This window comes from Oryctolagus cuniculus, chromosome 7 (assembly GCF_964237555.1).
Source record: "Oryctolagus cuniculus chromosome 7, mOryCun1.1, whole genome shotgun sequence".
Taxonomy (NCBI): Eukaryota; Metazoa; Chordata; class Mammalia; order Lagomorpha; family Leporidae; genus Oryctolagus; species Oryctolagus cuniculus.
The window spans coordinates 32,703,704-32,719,190 of record NC_091438.1 but is presented as its reverse complement, the minus strand read 5'-3'; the positions used below and the strand labels follow the sequence as shown (position 1 = coordinate 32,719,190).

At 53.2% G+C, this 15,487-nt stretch overlaps 1 protein-coding gene across 1 annotated transcript in view; it reads left to right on the top strand.

The window, feature by feature from the left end:
* UCK2 (uridine-cytidine kinase 2) overlaps positions 1–15,056 on the top strand; it is a 74,733-nt gene extending 59,677 nt beyond the window's left edge. The window contains exons 2-7 of the mRNA XM_051858423.2: positions 2,669–2,828; positions 3,601–3,697; positions 4,951–5,093; positions 10,504–10,601; positions 13,702–13,750; positions 14,626–15,056. Of these exons, the coding sequence (XP_051714383.1) occupies positions 2,669–2,828; positions 3,601–3,697; positions 4,951–5,093; positions 10,504–10,601; positions 13,702–13,750; positions 14,626–14,765 (687 nt within the window). The 3' untranslated portion in view covers positions 14,766–15,056. The remainder of the gene's footprint in view (positions 1–2,668; positions 2,829–3,600; positions 3,698–4,950; positions 5,094–10,503; positions 10,602–13,701; positions 13,751–14,625) is intronic.
* The last annotated feature ends 431 nt before the right edge of the window (positions 15,057–15,487 follow it).

The following is a 15,487-nucleotide window of genomic DNA, read 5'->3' as shown; positions in this document are numbered from 1 at the left end:
AAAAAGGAAGACCTTTCTCTCTGTCTCTGTCTCTCTCTCTCACTGTCCACTCTGCCTGTCCAAAAAAAAAAAAAAAAAAAAAAGTATGATTTTGACATGTCTAGAAGAAATTCTACTAGTAAAGGTTATAGTAGATTTTACCCTCACAGAACCTTAGCATGTAAGAAACAGATGCCAGTTGTAAAAGGAAAGCATGGCCTTCTGATATTTAGCAGTTCAGGTTTATAATTGCATAGAGTCTTTGATTTCTCTCGGATCATTTCAGTCACAAAGTTTTGTTTTTGCTTTAAATTATTTGAAAGGCGAGGAGAGAAAGACAGAGGACCCTGTCATCCACTGTTTTACTCTGCAGATGCCTACAGCAGGCAGGGACTGAAGCTTGGAGGCTGGAACTCAGTTCGTGTTCTGCACACGGACAGCAGGAACTCAGTTCCTTGAGCCGTCACCACTGCCTCCCAGGGTCCGCCTCAGCAGGGACATGGGTGAGAGCCGGTGCCGGGGGCTCTGACACAGGGGGCGGGCGTCTTTGCTGGCATCCTAACTGCTATGCCAAACACCTGCCCTGCATTTTCACTTTTGAATACAGCTAAAGTCATGGCACAACTTCTACCCTGTAGTCCAAAGTAGCTTAATATGCTTTTCAATGCTAGTATGAAAAAGTATGATGGAAGTAAAAGAACTTGTGTTCAAATAATCGACAGGTGATGATGATGATGGGCATTAATGTTTCCCCAAAGAGCCTGGGTGGGGCTGGGTGTCACAGCTTGTGCCACAGAGCATATTGTGCAAAACTGTTGAATTTATGTAGACTGGAACAGCAGGAATGGCGGGTTTCCTTATGCTCAGACACATCAAATGACTTTATAAGAATTATAGCTTAAAATGTCTTCACAGCTGTCTGTGTTAACATCAGTTGGTCTAATAAAATAAGCTCACTATTAGGCATCTAAGGTTGAACCCAAGAATCCCCTAGATTTGTTTATTTTTTAAAACTTGATAATTGGCCCACCACTTCCACAAGGAGGCTCAAAATTATGGTTTCTAGGGTTTTTATATCAACATTTTTTATGTTACTCTTTGCATCAAAAGTAAAAAAAGTGAGTTACTTTATAAACATAATCCTTATTTTGAATTTACTTGTTTTTATAATTTTCCTTTTAAAAGGAGTGTTATTGGGGAGAAAAAGATAGATATATGAGGGTACTTTATTTTACTTAACACATATAAATTTCAAAAGTACAACTTTTGGATTATAGCGGCTTTTCTCCCCATAACCTCCCTCCCACCTGCAACCATCCCATCTCCCACTCTATATGAGGGTACTTGAAAAAGTTAATGGATGGCCGGTGCCATGACTGAATAGGCTAATCCTTCACCTGCAGCACCGGCATCCTGGGTTCTAGTCCCGGTTGGGGTGCCGGATTCTGTCCTGGTTGCTCCTCTTCCAGTCCAGCTCTCTGCTGTGGCCCAGGAAGGCAGTGGAGGATGGCCCAGGTCCTTGGGCCCTGCACCCGCATGGGAGACCAGGAGGAAGCACCTGGCTCCTGGCTTCGGATCGGCGCAGCACGCTGGCTGCAATGTGCTGGCCATAGCAGCCACTTGGGGGGTGAACCGACGGAAGGAAGACCTTTCTCCCTGTCTCTCACTGTCTAACTCTGCTTGTCAAAATAAATAAATAAATAAATAAATAAATGAAAGTTAATGGACAATGCAGTTTTATTTTGGTGCAAAAAATTTTGAAAGCCACGTAGTTTGCCCGTTCTTCCTTCCTTCCTTAAAAAAGATTTATTTTACTTATTTAAAAGGCAGAGTTAGAGAGAAGGGGGAGGTACAGACACAGAGACAGAGATCTTCCATCTGCTGGTTCACTCCTCAGATAGCTGCAGTGGCCAGGGCTGGGCCAGGGTGAAGGCAGGAGCCTGAACTCCATCCTGGTCTCCCACATGGATGTCAGAAACCCAAGTACTTGGACCATTATCAGCTGCCTTCCTGGCACATTAGCAGGAAGCTGGGTCAGAAGCAGATTAGCCAGGACTTGAACTGGCACTCCGATACGGGGTGCAGGCATCGCAAATAGCTCAACCTGCTGCACCCCAGTGCCCACCCCAGCGTGCAGCTTTGAGGTCTTTTGGAACAGGCCTCGCTACCCTAAGTGGTTGTTGTAGGCATTGATGATGTATGTGTCTCACATCACTCTGAAGCTGAAGAGGTCGGTGCCTGTGGACTAAAGCACAAGTAACCAGCAGAAGTGGGGGTAAAGCCTTGATCTTGGCCTGACCCCTGGCTGTGACTTTAATTCTGTCACTGTAGAGAGAATTGCGGGGGCTCGAGGGGTGTCCCACGGGCAGTGCAGCTGCTTCTTGATTTCCGGGGCCAGTGTCATCCGTGTGCCCTCTGCCCGTACCAGGGAGCAAGCAGGCAGAATCAGGTGGTGACATCTCTTATTAGAGCCTTTGGGAAAGGCTTGGGTCACTGCAGAGGCCTGAAGAGCAATGACTGTGCTAAGGAAAGGGGGAAGGGACCTCCGTCTCCCTGCATCCGTTCTCTCTGAGCCCCGCAGCTCACTCACGGTCCTTTGGTTTGTTCCTTCAGAGTGGGCGTCAGCTCAGTGGCCCTGCCACCCACACTCCTGTCTCTCACTCCTTGGTACTCTCTTCCCTCCACACAGTCCTCTGTCTGCGCCAAGATCGTGCAGCTCCTGGGCCAGAACGAGGTGGACTATCGCCAGAAGCAGGTGGTCATCCTGAGTCAGGACAGCTTCTACCGCGTCCTCACGTCCGAGCAGAAGGCCAAGGCCCTCAAGGGCCAGTTCAACTTTGATCACCCGGGTGAGTCAGGGTTTAAAGGGACGAGTGGTGTGTGTGTGTGTGTGTGTGTGTGCATGCGCGCGCACATGTGTGTATAAGGGAAACAGAGGGAGAGAAGAGAACATGCGTGAGCTTGTTTGGGAGTGGTGGGTTGGGGGCAGTTTTCTTGTCCTTCTCACGAGGAAGTGTATACCATAGGGGCCTAATAACCACCTGTCAGGGCCATGCTGGGGCTTGTGGGAGAAGGGATTTTGAAACGCTCCCTTGTAGCCCTTGGCTCATATCTGGCTGAGTCTGAACATGGTGACTGTCTATGAGCCACAGACAGAGCACACATGCTGGTCCTTGCACCCACTCTGATCTGAGGCAGCCTCTGCTCCCTGGTGTGGGTGCACCCAGTGGGTGGGTTCAGCCCAGCGGCTGGCAGGAAGAGATGGCGAGTTTGGGTGCTGCCTGAATGGGTTTGTCCTGGCCGCCCCGATCGGCACTCCTTGCTCTGGTTTGGGTTTCTCATGGTGGTTCGGCGTGGTGCCCGTGGAACATACCCCACCGGCTGTGAGTCAACTTTCCAGGCTGGCAGATACCAATCTCAGGACAGCAGCTGAACCTAGAGGCGAGAGAGAGAGCCGCCTGAGGCCGGGGGCAAGGGTGGCCAAGAAGGAGAGGCGAAATCTGGCCAGAGCTTGGCTCCTCTAGTTCGAGGCGCATGGCAGGGGTGAGGGGTGGGGGCAGGACAGCAGGAGAGATCGTTTTAAAGCTGAGAAGTGTTGGTAACAGAGTGCTTCTCCTTCAGATGCCTTTGACAACGAACTCATCTTCAAGACACTCAAAGAAATCACAGAAGGGAAAACGGTCCAGATCCCCGTGTACGACTTTGTGTCCCATTCCCGGTAGGTAGACGGTTCTGGACTGGGTTGTACCGCTTGCAACCCAGAGTGTCCCCCTTGGTGTGCGCTGGGCCTGCTTCCCCACTCAGGACACTTGGGGCCTCTGCCCTGGCCCTGCTCGAAGCCCCTGCAGCAGCGGGTGGCAGAGCAGTGGCTACGCCGTGGGTTGCACCCTTGGCACGTTCACCTAGGCTCTTCCTGGAACTGTCCAGCCGTCCTGTCTCATTAACGCTGAAGGAAGAGATCACGACTGGGGCTTGGGTGAGGAACTGCACCAAGCTTGTTCTGATCAACACCCCTGAGCTGTTGTTCCTGGAACACACGAGGAGGAGGGGTGGAGGGAAGGTCAGGAAGAACAACAAAGAAAACAGTTTTTTCTGCTCTCCTGGGTGAGCCGGGCTTGGACCGAGGTGGAGAGGTGTGAGGGTGTGCTCCCAGAATTCACGATCCCTCCAGGAAGCATGCCGATCCCATCACGCCAGCCCTCTGAAGGGAAGCCTCTGTTTCCGTGACCCTGAGTAGGAACAGAGTCATGGCTTAACCCGTCACACCCCAGCACCAGCCCCTATAGCAACCTGTTGAGAGCAGACAGAGCCGGACCCAAGCAGACGCTCCCTCTTGGAGCCATTGCTTATCCATTTATGGAATTTCTCATCCCCACCTGCCTTGGGGTGCAGATAAGGGCGGCTGCCCCCAGGGACCTGTGTCCTGACCTGTGACCACTGTGCTGGCTTGGGGTACAGTCAGATCAGATAGAACTCGGGACCTGACTTCTGCACAGACGCTTCTGGTCTGTCTCCTCTTGTTCTAAGCCTTGTGTCCTCCTCTCCTCTGTCCCGGTCTCTGTTCTTTCTTCCCCCTTTCATTTGCCTCAGGACCTGGGGGAGGGATGGGGCTGCTGAGAGAAAATCGAGCCTCTGTGTTTCAAAGTTCACGCTGTGAGGTTCCACAGATGCCTGGCGCAGGGCATTCCTCAGGACGCCCCCGGAGAAGCGAGAAGTGGCGTCTGCTGTTGTCTGTCTGTGTTCTGAGGCCCACAGCAGGTTTTTTTTTTTATTCTTGTGAAAAGGATGTCTGCCCTCTCTGCTTTGTGGCGAGAGCCCAGGAGAGCTGGTCAAAGGAGCCCCTTGTCCTCGCCGTGAACACTTCCTCTTGGCTCCTGGGTGGCGTGGAGGGCTCTTCTGTAAGGCCGTGGGAGCCATGCTCCTCGACCCCTGCGTCGGCCTAGCCTGCCCTCATGTGCCCTCTGCCTGCAGGAAGGAGGAGACGGTTACTGTCTACCCCGCCGACGTGGTGCTCTTCGAAGGGATCCTGGCCTTCTACTCGCAGGAGGTCCGAGACCTGTTCCAGATGAAGCTTTTTGTGGACACAGACGCCGACACCCGGCTGTCCCGCAGAGGTGTGTTCTTCAAGGCTGTATGGCTGTCTGGGATGGGGTGGGGGTCAGGAGCCTGTGTCGGGCCCTGAGCCTGAAGCATGTGCCTCGCCTGGGGCAGCTGTGTGGCCCAGCCCAGCTGCGTCTGTCCAGCCCCAGGATATCCTCCTGCCCAGACTTCGGTGACATTTGAGAAGGGATTAGTCACTTACTGTTTTGGATAACGAAAGGCCTGTGAGGTCACTGAGACAAAATAAGAAGTTGACATTCTGGTTTTGCTGGGAAAAAGTGTGGTGCGATGCCCGTGATGCCTGTGAGTTCCAGCCCCTCCCCGCCCCCTTTGCAAGGCATCGAAACCAAGATGCCTCGATGATGGGAACTAGCCACAGGGCATCTGGGGACAGGAGCCCGCTGTGCCCGCAGTGCTGGGCAGCTCGCCTTCCCAGCCTGCTTCCCTAGCCCCTTCATCCTGCAGAGAGCTTTGTGGGGCCCTGCTGCCCTTCCCAGGCAGCCCAGCAGCCCTGTTCCCTCATCAGGCTTTGCTGAGTGAGTGTCTGCACCCTGCTGAGCCTGTACCTGGTACGGGAGGCACAGGCGCTCAGGATGGGGAGCTGGCCTGTGATTTAAGCTCTGTAGACACCGAGCAGAGTCTGCTTCCTGCAAGAGACTTCCCGAGGCTTCATGCTGAGAGAGGGTGGGGGTGGGGCGGATGGACACCATCCAAGAAAGCGTATGTCGCAGGTGTAGACAGAAGTGGCTTGTTCTGAGAATGGCAGGTGGCTGGAACGTGCAGAGGATTGTGTTGAGGAGGTGCCAGAAAGTAGGGCAGGGCCAGGCTGTGAGGACGGAGAGTGACTTGGTCTCTCTGGGCAGTTTTGAACTGGGGGAGGCAGATGAAGTGACCACCGCCCTGTGCTGCACCACCATTCTGAGGAGATGTTGAGTAAAGACTGTGGCCGGGGAGTCTGTTTGGAGTCTGTTTTGCTGACCTGGACTGCGGGCTGTCGTGCTGCTGTGTGGGAGATGGAACGTGGGGCCGGGGAGACTTGCAAAGGGTATTAGCAGAGTGAGAATTGACAGGACCCAGCACGGGCGGTTGAGAGGTGGGGTAACTTGTGAGGAATGAAAGGTGACTGAGGTTTCTGGCTCTGCTGTGCCCGGGAGGAGGGAGGCGGGGAACGGCAAGCTTAGCTCCCTATCACAGAACACGTTCCCAGTTTTGTGGGCCCCGGCCAAGAGCCTTCTCCCTCCCGAGGTGGGTGACTTCCGTTTCTTGGTTGGTGAAGCACATCTGTCATCATCCAGGTGCGTGCTGTCGTCACAGGGGCTCATCCTACAGAAGAACCGGCCCTGGGGTTTGCCCCAAGAGCGGTTGTGAGTGAATCGGGGTGGGGACAGGTGGGACCTCGTGGAGGACAAGAGTGGGGGGGGGTTGCTGTGGTGTAGGCCCTGCACAGAGCCTCCTGGAGGCTTTGTGGCACCTCAGGCTTGGGTTTCGTTATAGGGAAGCCAAGAGGAACAGGCCTCTCGGTGGGGAGAAGGTTCTAGATGAGGCAGGATGTGTGGTCACCTTCGAATCAGTGAAGCCCCAGCCTGGCAGTCCCCAGGGTCTGGTTCAGCACCTTTGCCAAGTTAGGGAGGCAGCACAGTGTCTCAGGAGCAGCACATTTTGGAGTCCCGTGAACTGGGCTGAGATCCTTCTTCCTAGGTGTGCGACCTTGGGCAGATGGTGTTCTAACCTCTGTGTGTGTCATTTTCCTGCTGGGCGATCGTAGCCCATGAGTGTTCCTAAGGCAGGTGAGGTGTCAGGTGGAACGGGCATTAGTCAACGAGTGTCTGCCTGGTGGATGAGAGTCTGCTTTGGCTCAAGCCACCCACATCCTCTGATCTGCCACTAGGACAAACCACTAGGTCAGGGCCCCAGGAGCTGGTGCCAGCATTGTCCAGCAGGAGGGCCCAGGGGATTAGAGCCGTATCAGGAGTCGTGGCCATGATGTTGGAAAGTCAGTGAATTGTGGGCCTCTAACTCAAATTGGGGTCATCATGGTGTGAGTTGAATAGAACACTCCCACTTCCTTGTCCTGGGACCCTTAGGAGGAATGGAGGTAATCCCCAAGGTGATGGGGCTGTCCCTGGGGGCTTCTGTGGGCCAGGTCTGCCAGCCCCTGCCTTCCCTAGAGCTTCCTGGCTCGGACCTACTGATTTGCCACCTGCCCACAAGTCACCCCCCTCCCCCCCCATGCCGATCACATGAACCCATTCTCTCTCCACGTAGGACAGGAAACATGCCTGGCATGTGCTTCGGGGGGGAGGGGTGCAGGATGAGGGAGGGGAGTGGGTTAGTCATGAGCAGCTGTTGGGCTTGAGAACATTCCCAAGTTGCTCCAGGATTTCACCCATCTGTCTGTCACCCTCCTGGGCATGAGACCCCCACGTGAGGGGGGAGGGGCCTGAGGAGGCACCCCTCCCTCCCCCTTGTGGTTCAAGGGCCTTGGTTCCCAGCAGTGCCGGCCTCTGCGTCCCTCCTTGCTCGCCCTTGGCTCTGCCCTTGGCCACAGGAACAGGGCGGGGCTGGGGGACTTAGCACAGTGGACGCCTGGTCCCCCCTGCACCATTCTTTGTGCCTGGATCACATAGAATTGGGGCCGTAGTGGCCTTCAGGATGTCCAGTCTGTTCTTTTCCTGTGGGATAGCACGTTTCCTCACCTGGCTTCGGAAGTGAACTGACTTAGCCACTGTGTTTCAGGTCCTTCTAAATGTGCCCTCGTCCTGGGCTGACCAGAAGTTCTGCTGGGTTTAGAAGGGCCTAAGCAGACGTCCAGGCAAGGGCTCTGGGTAGACCAGTAGCTTCCTGCCCTCTGCTTCCTCCTCCGAAAGGGCCTGTCCTGGTCCAGCAGATGAGCTGGGGTCCTAGTGAGGTCAGGGGCAGCTGGCTCTGTGTCTTTGGTTTCCCATTTGTGCCCTGGCCCGGTTCAGACTGCATCTTTGGCTTGGCCCCGTCTCTGGGCTGTGCCTGAGGGGCAGGGCGTTTCAACACAGCCAGCTGGCTGGCCCCATGTCATCCTTGGCTTGAGGAAGGGCCCAAGGCTGTTGGGGAGCAGAGGTGGGCGGTACCCTTGGCTTTTGCGTGTTCCCTCTGTGTGGGCAGCCTGCTGACCCCCATCTGTCTCTTCTCCCCTGCCTGCCCCGTTTCTTCTACGGCACTCTGTCTTGCGGGTGTCTGCGTCCTGCGGGCCCCTCCTGGACCACACCGTCACCTGTCCAGCTGCGCTGCAGGACTCCCTGCTTCACTCTGGGCCTCTCCTGCCTGCCCGAGATCCTGGTTCCTGTGCTGCCACTGTGCTGTGTCAGGGAGCCATAGCTCTGCAGAGGGTGCTGTCATCAGTCATTTCAGAAACGCGTGTGCATGGGTGCTGTGTCCTGGCTTCTGTGCTCCTCTCTCTGTACCCTGCATAATAACTTTAGGAAGAAGGTCCTGCTGTTGCCACTATATTACCACCAAGGTCATGGAGGTTCAAAGGTCACAGAGGAGTTGCTGGGGACAGCATTCACATCCAGGCCAGTTTTCACCCGCAGCAGGTAGTGCTGGAAGCAGAGTCTGGGCTGCTCGACAGATGCCCCGTGAGTCATCTCTTTCCAGGCTTCTGCATGGCCACTCGCTTCTCTCCGGTGACAGAGCAGATAAGGCCACCATGTCTGCCAGACACAGGGAGCCAGGAGCTGGGGCCACGTGAAGGAATGCGGGCGTGCCGGGAGAGTGGCAAAGGCGCCCACGTAGCCAAAGCCATAAGCAGTCGTGTGAAAAGCACATCTCGTAGAACAAACTTGGCATTGGGCGTTGGCAGGGAAGTGAACACTGCCCGTGTATGCGTGTGTGTGTGTGTGTGTGTGTGTGTGCTTTAACCCCAGCCCTGATATCTTCCTGATCTGCTTTCCTTTTTCCCTTGACCTTTTTCTGGAAACGTGTGAAGAGCAGGAGGCTGCACTCTGTTTTGGCCACGTTGTGCTCATTGGCTATGTATGCCAGAGCTCGGAGGACTCCTAGGGGCCGGCCACGTGGCAGTTCCTCAGGGCTTCCTCTGGGCTGAGCATTCCCAGCCGATGCCTGTGTTGCAGTGCGGGAGAAGGCCGTTTCCTGGCCAGGCTGGGCTGGGCCAGTAGGAGGGGTTGTGAACAAGCCCTGACACATTAAAGACCAGGCAGCCGTCTTATTACCAGGACGCATGTGCTAAAAATCCACTTCGTAAATGGAGGAGCTGGTTTGAAAGTCAGATGGTGGCGTCATTAGTCCCTGGCTGGCTCCCTGGAACACGGACTCCCCGATGGTTTCCTAGCCTTCTGATCTGAACCCTCGCTGCAGGCTTCCTTCCCTGCCCCTGCGCGTCTGCACATGTGCACCTGTGGTATTTGGAACCACAGCTTTCCAGAAACGAACAGCGATTGCCTGTGTTTGTTGACAGAGAGCTTCACCCCACCCTTGAGTCTGCTAGCTGAGAGGTGGCCGAGGAGGAGCTGAGGGGCCGTTGCCAGTGACTGTGGGCGGATCTGGTAACCTCTGCCGTGGTGATGAAAGACTTGGCAGCTGGGGAACAAGTTGTAAAATGACATCCGGCGGGCGAGGCCATTTTGATCTGAGAGCACCTCCTTCCAGAGTCAGCCCTGAAGGGGAAACCGAGGCTCCCAGGGGTTAATGTGCCATGGCATCATCAGGATTCTGCCCCCTTTATTCCATTTCTTAAGCTCTATTAAAAAAAAAAAAAAAAAAGAAATGTGGGTGAAAAGTCCCTGTATAAAACTGACTGGGGGAAGAAGGAAGAGGAGAGAAGATGGTGACTTAGGGTCTACCTGGGCTTCTCCATGGCTGCAGCCCACAGTTTTCTAGACCTTGGTTTTCTCCTCTTCATGAACTGCTTTTCCTGTGTGCAAACCTGTGTATGTGAGGGCAGTGGGAACAGCTACCATCCCGGCATGCTCTGCCTCCTCACCGTCTCTCAGGGAGTGTGGGTGGGAGCCAGACGCAGCAGGTTGCTTGACTTGCGAACACAGGTAAGCGCAGAGGACAGGAGGAAGCCCCACCACCTTGCTTCCTGTTAGCGGTGAGTTCTCCGGGGCTGTGCCCACCCCTCTCCCTCTTTTTTGGGGATGACATTGCTTTTTTGTTTGGGTCAGATGTAGAGACAAGAAGGTCGTTGGCTCTGGCCAGGCATTCTTCTTGTTTCAGAGAACATTTTGTCACAGCAGAAATCTGACCATAGTAAACCAAAAAAGAATGTAAACTTGGCTATTTTCTGCAACTGCTGCTGATCAGATCTTGGCCAAGTCTCTCTGGACTCCGGCATGTGAATCACCCCTAGCAAACGTGGGGCCTGTGCGGGCCTGGCCTGCCTCACGGCGGGCGGGCATGCTGGCTGACTGTTTTCTCCTTCTCTTACAGTATTAAGGGACATCAGTGAGCGAGGGCGGGACCTGGAGCAGATTCTGTCTCAGTACATCACATTCGTCAAGCCCGCCTTCGAGGAGTTCTGCTTGCCAGTGAGTGGGGTTCTTTGGTTGGTTTCTGCTGACTGTAGAATCTGGAAAAAAATTTTTTGGAAGATTTATTTATTTGAAAGGTGTGGAGTTCCAGAGAGAAATCTTCCATCTGCTGGTTCTCTCCCCAAATGGCCGCAACAGCCAGGATCAGGCCAAGCCAAATCCAGGAGCCAGGAGCTTCTTTTGGGTCTCCCACGTAGGGAGAAGGGGCCCAAGCACTTGGGCCATCCTTTGCTGCTTTCACTTCCAAAGGCGCATTAGCAGGGAGCTGGGTTGGAAGTGGAGCAACTGGGTCTCAAACTGGTACCCACGTGGGATGCCAGTGTTGTAAGCCATTGAGCCATAGTACTTGCCTCCTTGATTTATTTTTTATTTACTTAAAAGGCAGAGTTAGAGAGAGAGAGATAGAGATTTTCCATTTACTGCTTCATTCCCCAAATCCAGGCCTGTGGCATGCTGACGCCAGGAGCCTGGAGCTTCTTCTGGGTCTCTGTTTGGGTACAGGGACCCAAGCACTTGGGCCATCTTCCACTGCTTCTCCAGGCACATTAGCAGGGAGCTTGATCGGAAGTGGAGCAGCTGGGTCTCAAACTGGTGCCCATATGGGATGTTGGCGTTGCAGGCAGCAGCCTTACCCATTACGCTGGAACACCAGCCCAGAATCTGGAATTCAGGAAAGCACGCAGAGATATTTGAGTAACTCTCACTGCTCACATGAGAGGGCAGCCTGGGTGCCTTGAGCTCTGCCGTTGTGTCTCCAGGCAGCCCTTTTAGGGTGGAGCCAGTCCTTGGGCTGCCATTTTGATTCCCAGCAAGTCCTACACATTTTTGTGTGGTGGGGTTGTGGTGTGGGACCCTCAGTTCAGGCTGTGTCCTACCTCATGATGGCTCTTAGAGGAGCTGTGTTCAAACCTGTCGGGCCCCCAGAGAAGTCTCAGCAGGGATAAGCTTCCTGACAATGCCCTGGCATAGACTTCAGGTCCTCCTCGTAGTCCTCCGCATGGTGGTGGCTGGGAATTCTCTACATAGGTACCTTTCGGAGAAGGAAGTAGGGAGTGAGGGTGGAGTCCTCAGCCCAGGAGACACCATCTACCTCTCGGGTTGGGCAGGGGTGGGGGAGGGGTGGCACAGAAAGGTAGAAGTCACGGGAAGTGGGGGAGATGGTTTAGTCTGGGGAGGAGGAGAATCCTACACCCGAGTCATGGTGCCTTCTCCAGCTTGGCCACACCGTGATCAGACTCCTCAATTATTGATAATTAAGCTCCAAAGTGGGTGGAAGGTAGGGAGGGAGAGGTTGGGACTTGATCTCGTCTTGGGTAAGGTCTTCTGGGGCGCCTACCATCTGGGAAGGCCTTGAAACGGGTTTAGAGTAAAGCTAGGTTTGGGGATTTTTCTGTTTAACAATTAACTTTTTCTCCTTCTCTCCTGGAAATGTGTTCTAAACCTGTCATTATTTCTTTACATCAAACCAGACTTCTGTTTCAGATCAAGGACAGGTGGACTTTCTGAGTTAGCTGAGTAACCTTGAGGCCCTATTCATTGCCTTGGAGACGGTTAGGTTACAAGATTAGGTTTCTGGGAAGAGGACAGAGTATGCCAAGGAGCTAGGAGGTCCTTTCCTGTTTTCTTTTTTTAAAAGAAAAATTTTAAAAAAAGATTTGAGAGGTAGAATTACAGACAGAGAGGGAGAGACAGAAAAGTCTTCCATCCACTGGTTCACTCCCCAAATGGTCGCAATGGGCAGAGCTGGGCCGATATGAAGCCAGGAGCCAGGAGCTTCTTCCAGGTCTCCCACACTGGTGCAGGGGCCCAAACACTTGGGCCATCTTCCACTGCCTTCCCAGGCCATAGCAGAGAGTTGGATCAGAAGAGGAGCACAAACTGTGGCCCATATGGGATACCGGCGCTGCAGGCAGAGGCTTAGCCTACTACACCACAGCGCCAGGCCCATCATCTCCTCTTTTCCATCATCCATTTCTCTCCTGAGAATCGTCCTGCTCTAACTTAATAACAGAAATTAGTTTATTATTGGACAGTGAGTTAAGATGATCGCCAGTTTCTTGCCATTTGACTTAGTTGTAATGCAGCTCAAAGTTACAGACAGGTACTTCCTGGGCTGCTTTTGTTGATCCCACTGTCCAGCTGCTGCCTGCTCAGGGAGGACCAGCACATTGCTTTGCAAGTCCAGAAGCCAGACCTGATGTACACCTGCTTTGTTTAGGTTGGATTTGGGCCTGCTGCAGCTGCATTCAACAGCATCAGCATGGAAGCTGCCTGGGGGAAGAGGGGCTTGCGCTGGTCATTACTAGGGTGTTGTTTGCTCTTAGGCTTAACTGAGCTCATATGCCAGGACATGGGTCCTTGTAAAACGGCCCACAAAATCTCAGCAAGGTCAATAAAAGCAAAAGAAATGGGTCTAGCTATTGGTGCCCCCCCTCCCCTTTTAAAATCTTTACATTGTATAATAGCAGCCAGTGGCACTGGCCATGGGTGGGGATTACTTTCCTGGCTTTGTCCTTGCACCTAGGGGTCAGTGGTGCCACCTCTTAACCCCGAGCATAAAAGGCCAAGGTGAACTGCTCCCTTTTCACGTTTAGGCTTCTCTAACTGATGTTTTTCTTAGTGGCAAAGATGCAAGTATGTACTTGGTTTCAAAGACCGTGTCCTCTGTATCGGTTACTATCAGAGACATCACTAACAAGAACTTAAGCAAAAGCTGATTTATTATCATTCAAAGTAGATAAAAATTTGAGGTAGATAATTAAAATGTCAAATTATTAATTGGTTTTGAATGAGCCACCCAATCGGATCATTTCACATTCACGGGAACATAGAAGTCCTCATTCCTTGTGCCTTATTCTCTGCCTCCCTTCTCCCATCATGCTGCAGCTAAATAAGGCCTTTGTCGGGGGCCCCCAAATCTCTAGGTGTGCCTCGGCCATGAAGTGGTGCACAGGATCCTATTGGACGCCTCTTGCTGTGCCCTCTGGGGTTGGTAGTGGAAGGCTGGCCCTTTCCCGTGTTCCCTTGGAGGGGGAGCTCGGGCCAGTTTAACCTCTGAATAGTCCCACTGATGTCTTGGAAATCTTTTTCTCCACAGACAAAGAAATACGCCGATGTGATCATTCCTAGAGGTGCAGATAATCTCGGTGAGTCCGGGCCGGGCGCCGTGCTTGGGTGTGAAACCTGTGCCCTTTGGTTAGGCGTACTGTGGGGCAAGATGTGCGGTGACCACGGCAGGGCCCTGCAGGCATGTGTGTGCCACTAGCCTGAAGCTGTGAGCAGAACAGTTCTGCTGCCTCACGTGGCTGGCCTCATTCAGGATGATTTGCCATCATGCTCATTCACAGCCCCAGTGTAGTCACCCACTCCAGGAAGCTTCCCATTGACAGGATCTTTAAGAGTATAGACCCATTTTTCATTAGAATGGTCCTGCATGTGGACGCATCCTTTGCTTCCTCGCTCTGGGTGTGAGCTGACACGGTCAGGAGGGAGTATGGTGTGTCACATCAGAAAAGGCTGGGTGCTTCCTCCTTATTTGGAGATGTTGGCATTGATCAGTTGATTGAGGTGCAGAATTTATTTCCAAGGCTAATAACAGATCTCCGTCCTGCATTTGTGGTGGAGGGAGAGAAGGGCTTTCCATGGGCGGCTGGTGGAAGGGTCTCCGGACTTCTGCGGTCAGGACCATGGGCAGGCCTGAGGTCGGCAGTACCTTGCTTGATTGCTTCCTCCAGTGGTGACTCTTGACCATCTGCTGCTAAGAAGCCCCTTCATGAAGGGCTGCCTGAATGCCAGGCATTGTCTGCCTTGTTCCTTTGCACTCTGCTGTGAGAGGTTGCTGCCCCGTCACAGGCCCCGGAAGGTTGAATGATTTGGCCGCTAGGGCTGGAGCCACCTCCCTGGAAGTCTGCCTCTGGTTCCTGTGTGTCCTTTCACCCAGACAGACCTGAGTGTGCCCACAGCCCTGCACGAGCTCTCGTCCCTCCCTCCTTTCCTAATGCTTCTGGTCTCTGCCCCACAGTGGCCATCAACCTCATCGTTCAACACATCCAGGACATCCTCAACGGAGGGCTTTCCAAAAGGCAGACCAACGGCTATCTCAACGGCTACACCCCTTCACGCAAGAGGCAGGCATCAGAGTCCAGCAGCCGGCCGCATTGACCCCTGCCTCCTTCAGACCCCGGCCCCTATCTCCAGGAGACAGAGGAGGGGTCAGGAGGCACCATCCATCTGTACATATCGTTTCCTATGACATTACTGTATTTAAGAAAACACCACGGAGAGGAAATGCCTTTGATTTTTTTTTTTTTTCTTTTTGTACTTTGGAACGGCGAAATGAAAACAGAACTTGACCCTGAGCTTAAATGACAAACTGTGCCAACTACTACTGGTGATGCCTAATTATGAATCCAACGTGTAACCAGTTATAAATACATATATATATATATAAAAGGATCTATTTTTGTGTAAATGTACAAATACTGTAAAGCTGTTTGCCGTAAGTATTTTGCAGGAGGGCCTGTACTGAGTGTTTGGGGTCGGGAGCTGGAGTTCCTCCAAGGGGAAATGGCCTCATGTGTTCTAGGTGGGACAGGCTCGGGCACCTGTGGGGTGCGTGGAGGGAGGAGGCTGGCTAGCGCCTGGCTGCCCTGACAACCTCCAGAATGGGGTTTGAAACCCTTTCCGTGTTACCTCCCTCCCTCCTTGCTCCCAAGTAGAGCTGGAGCGTAGTGACAGATGGGTGAGAGACACTCCTATCTTTTTTTTTTTTTTTTTTTTTTTTTTTTTTTTTTTTTGAGTTGAAATGAGTTAAGATTTCAACTCAAAAGTCAAACTCAGGGAAGAGGCCCACTGCGGAGAGCCTGAGCCTGCCTCCGGCTGCC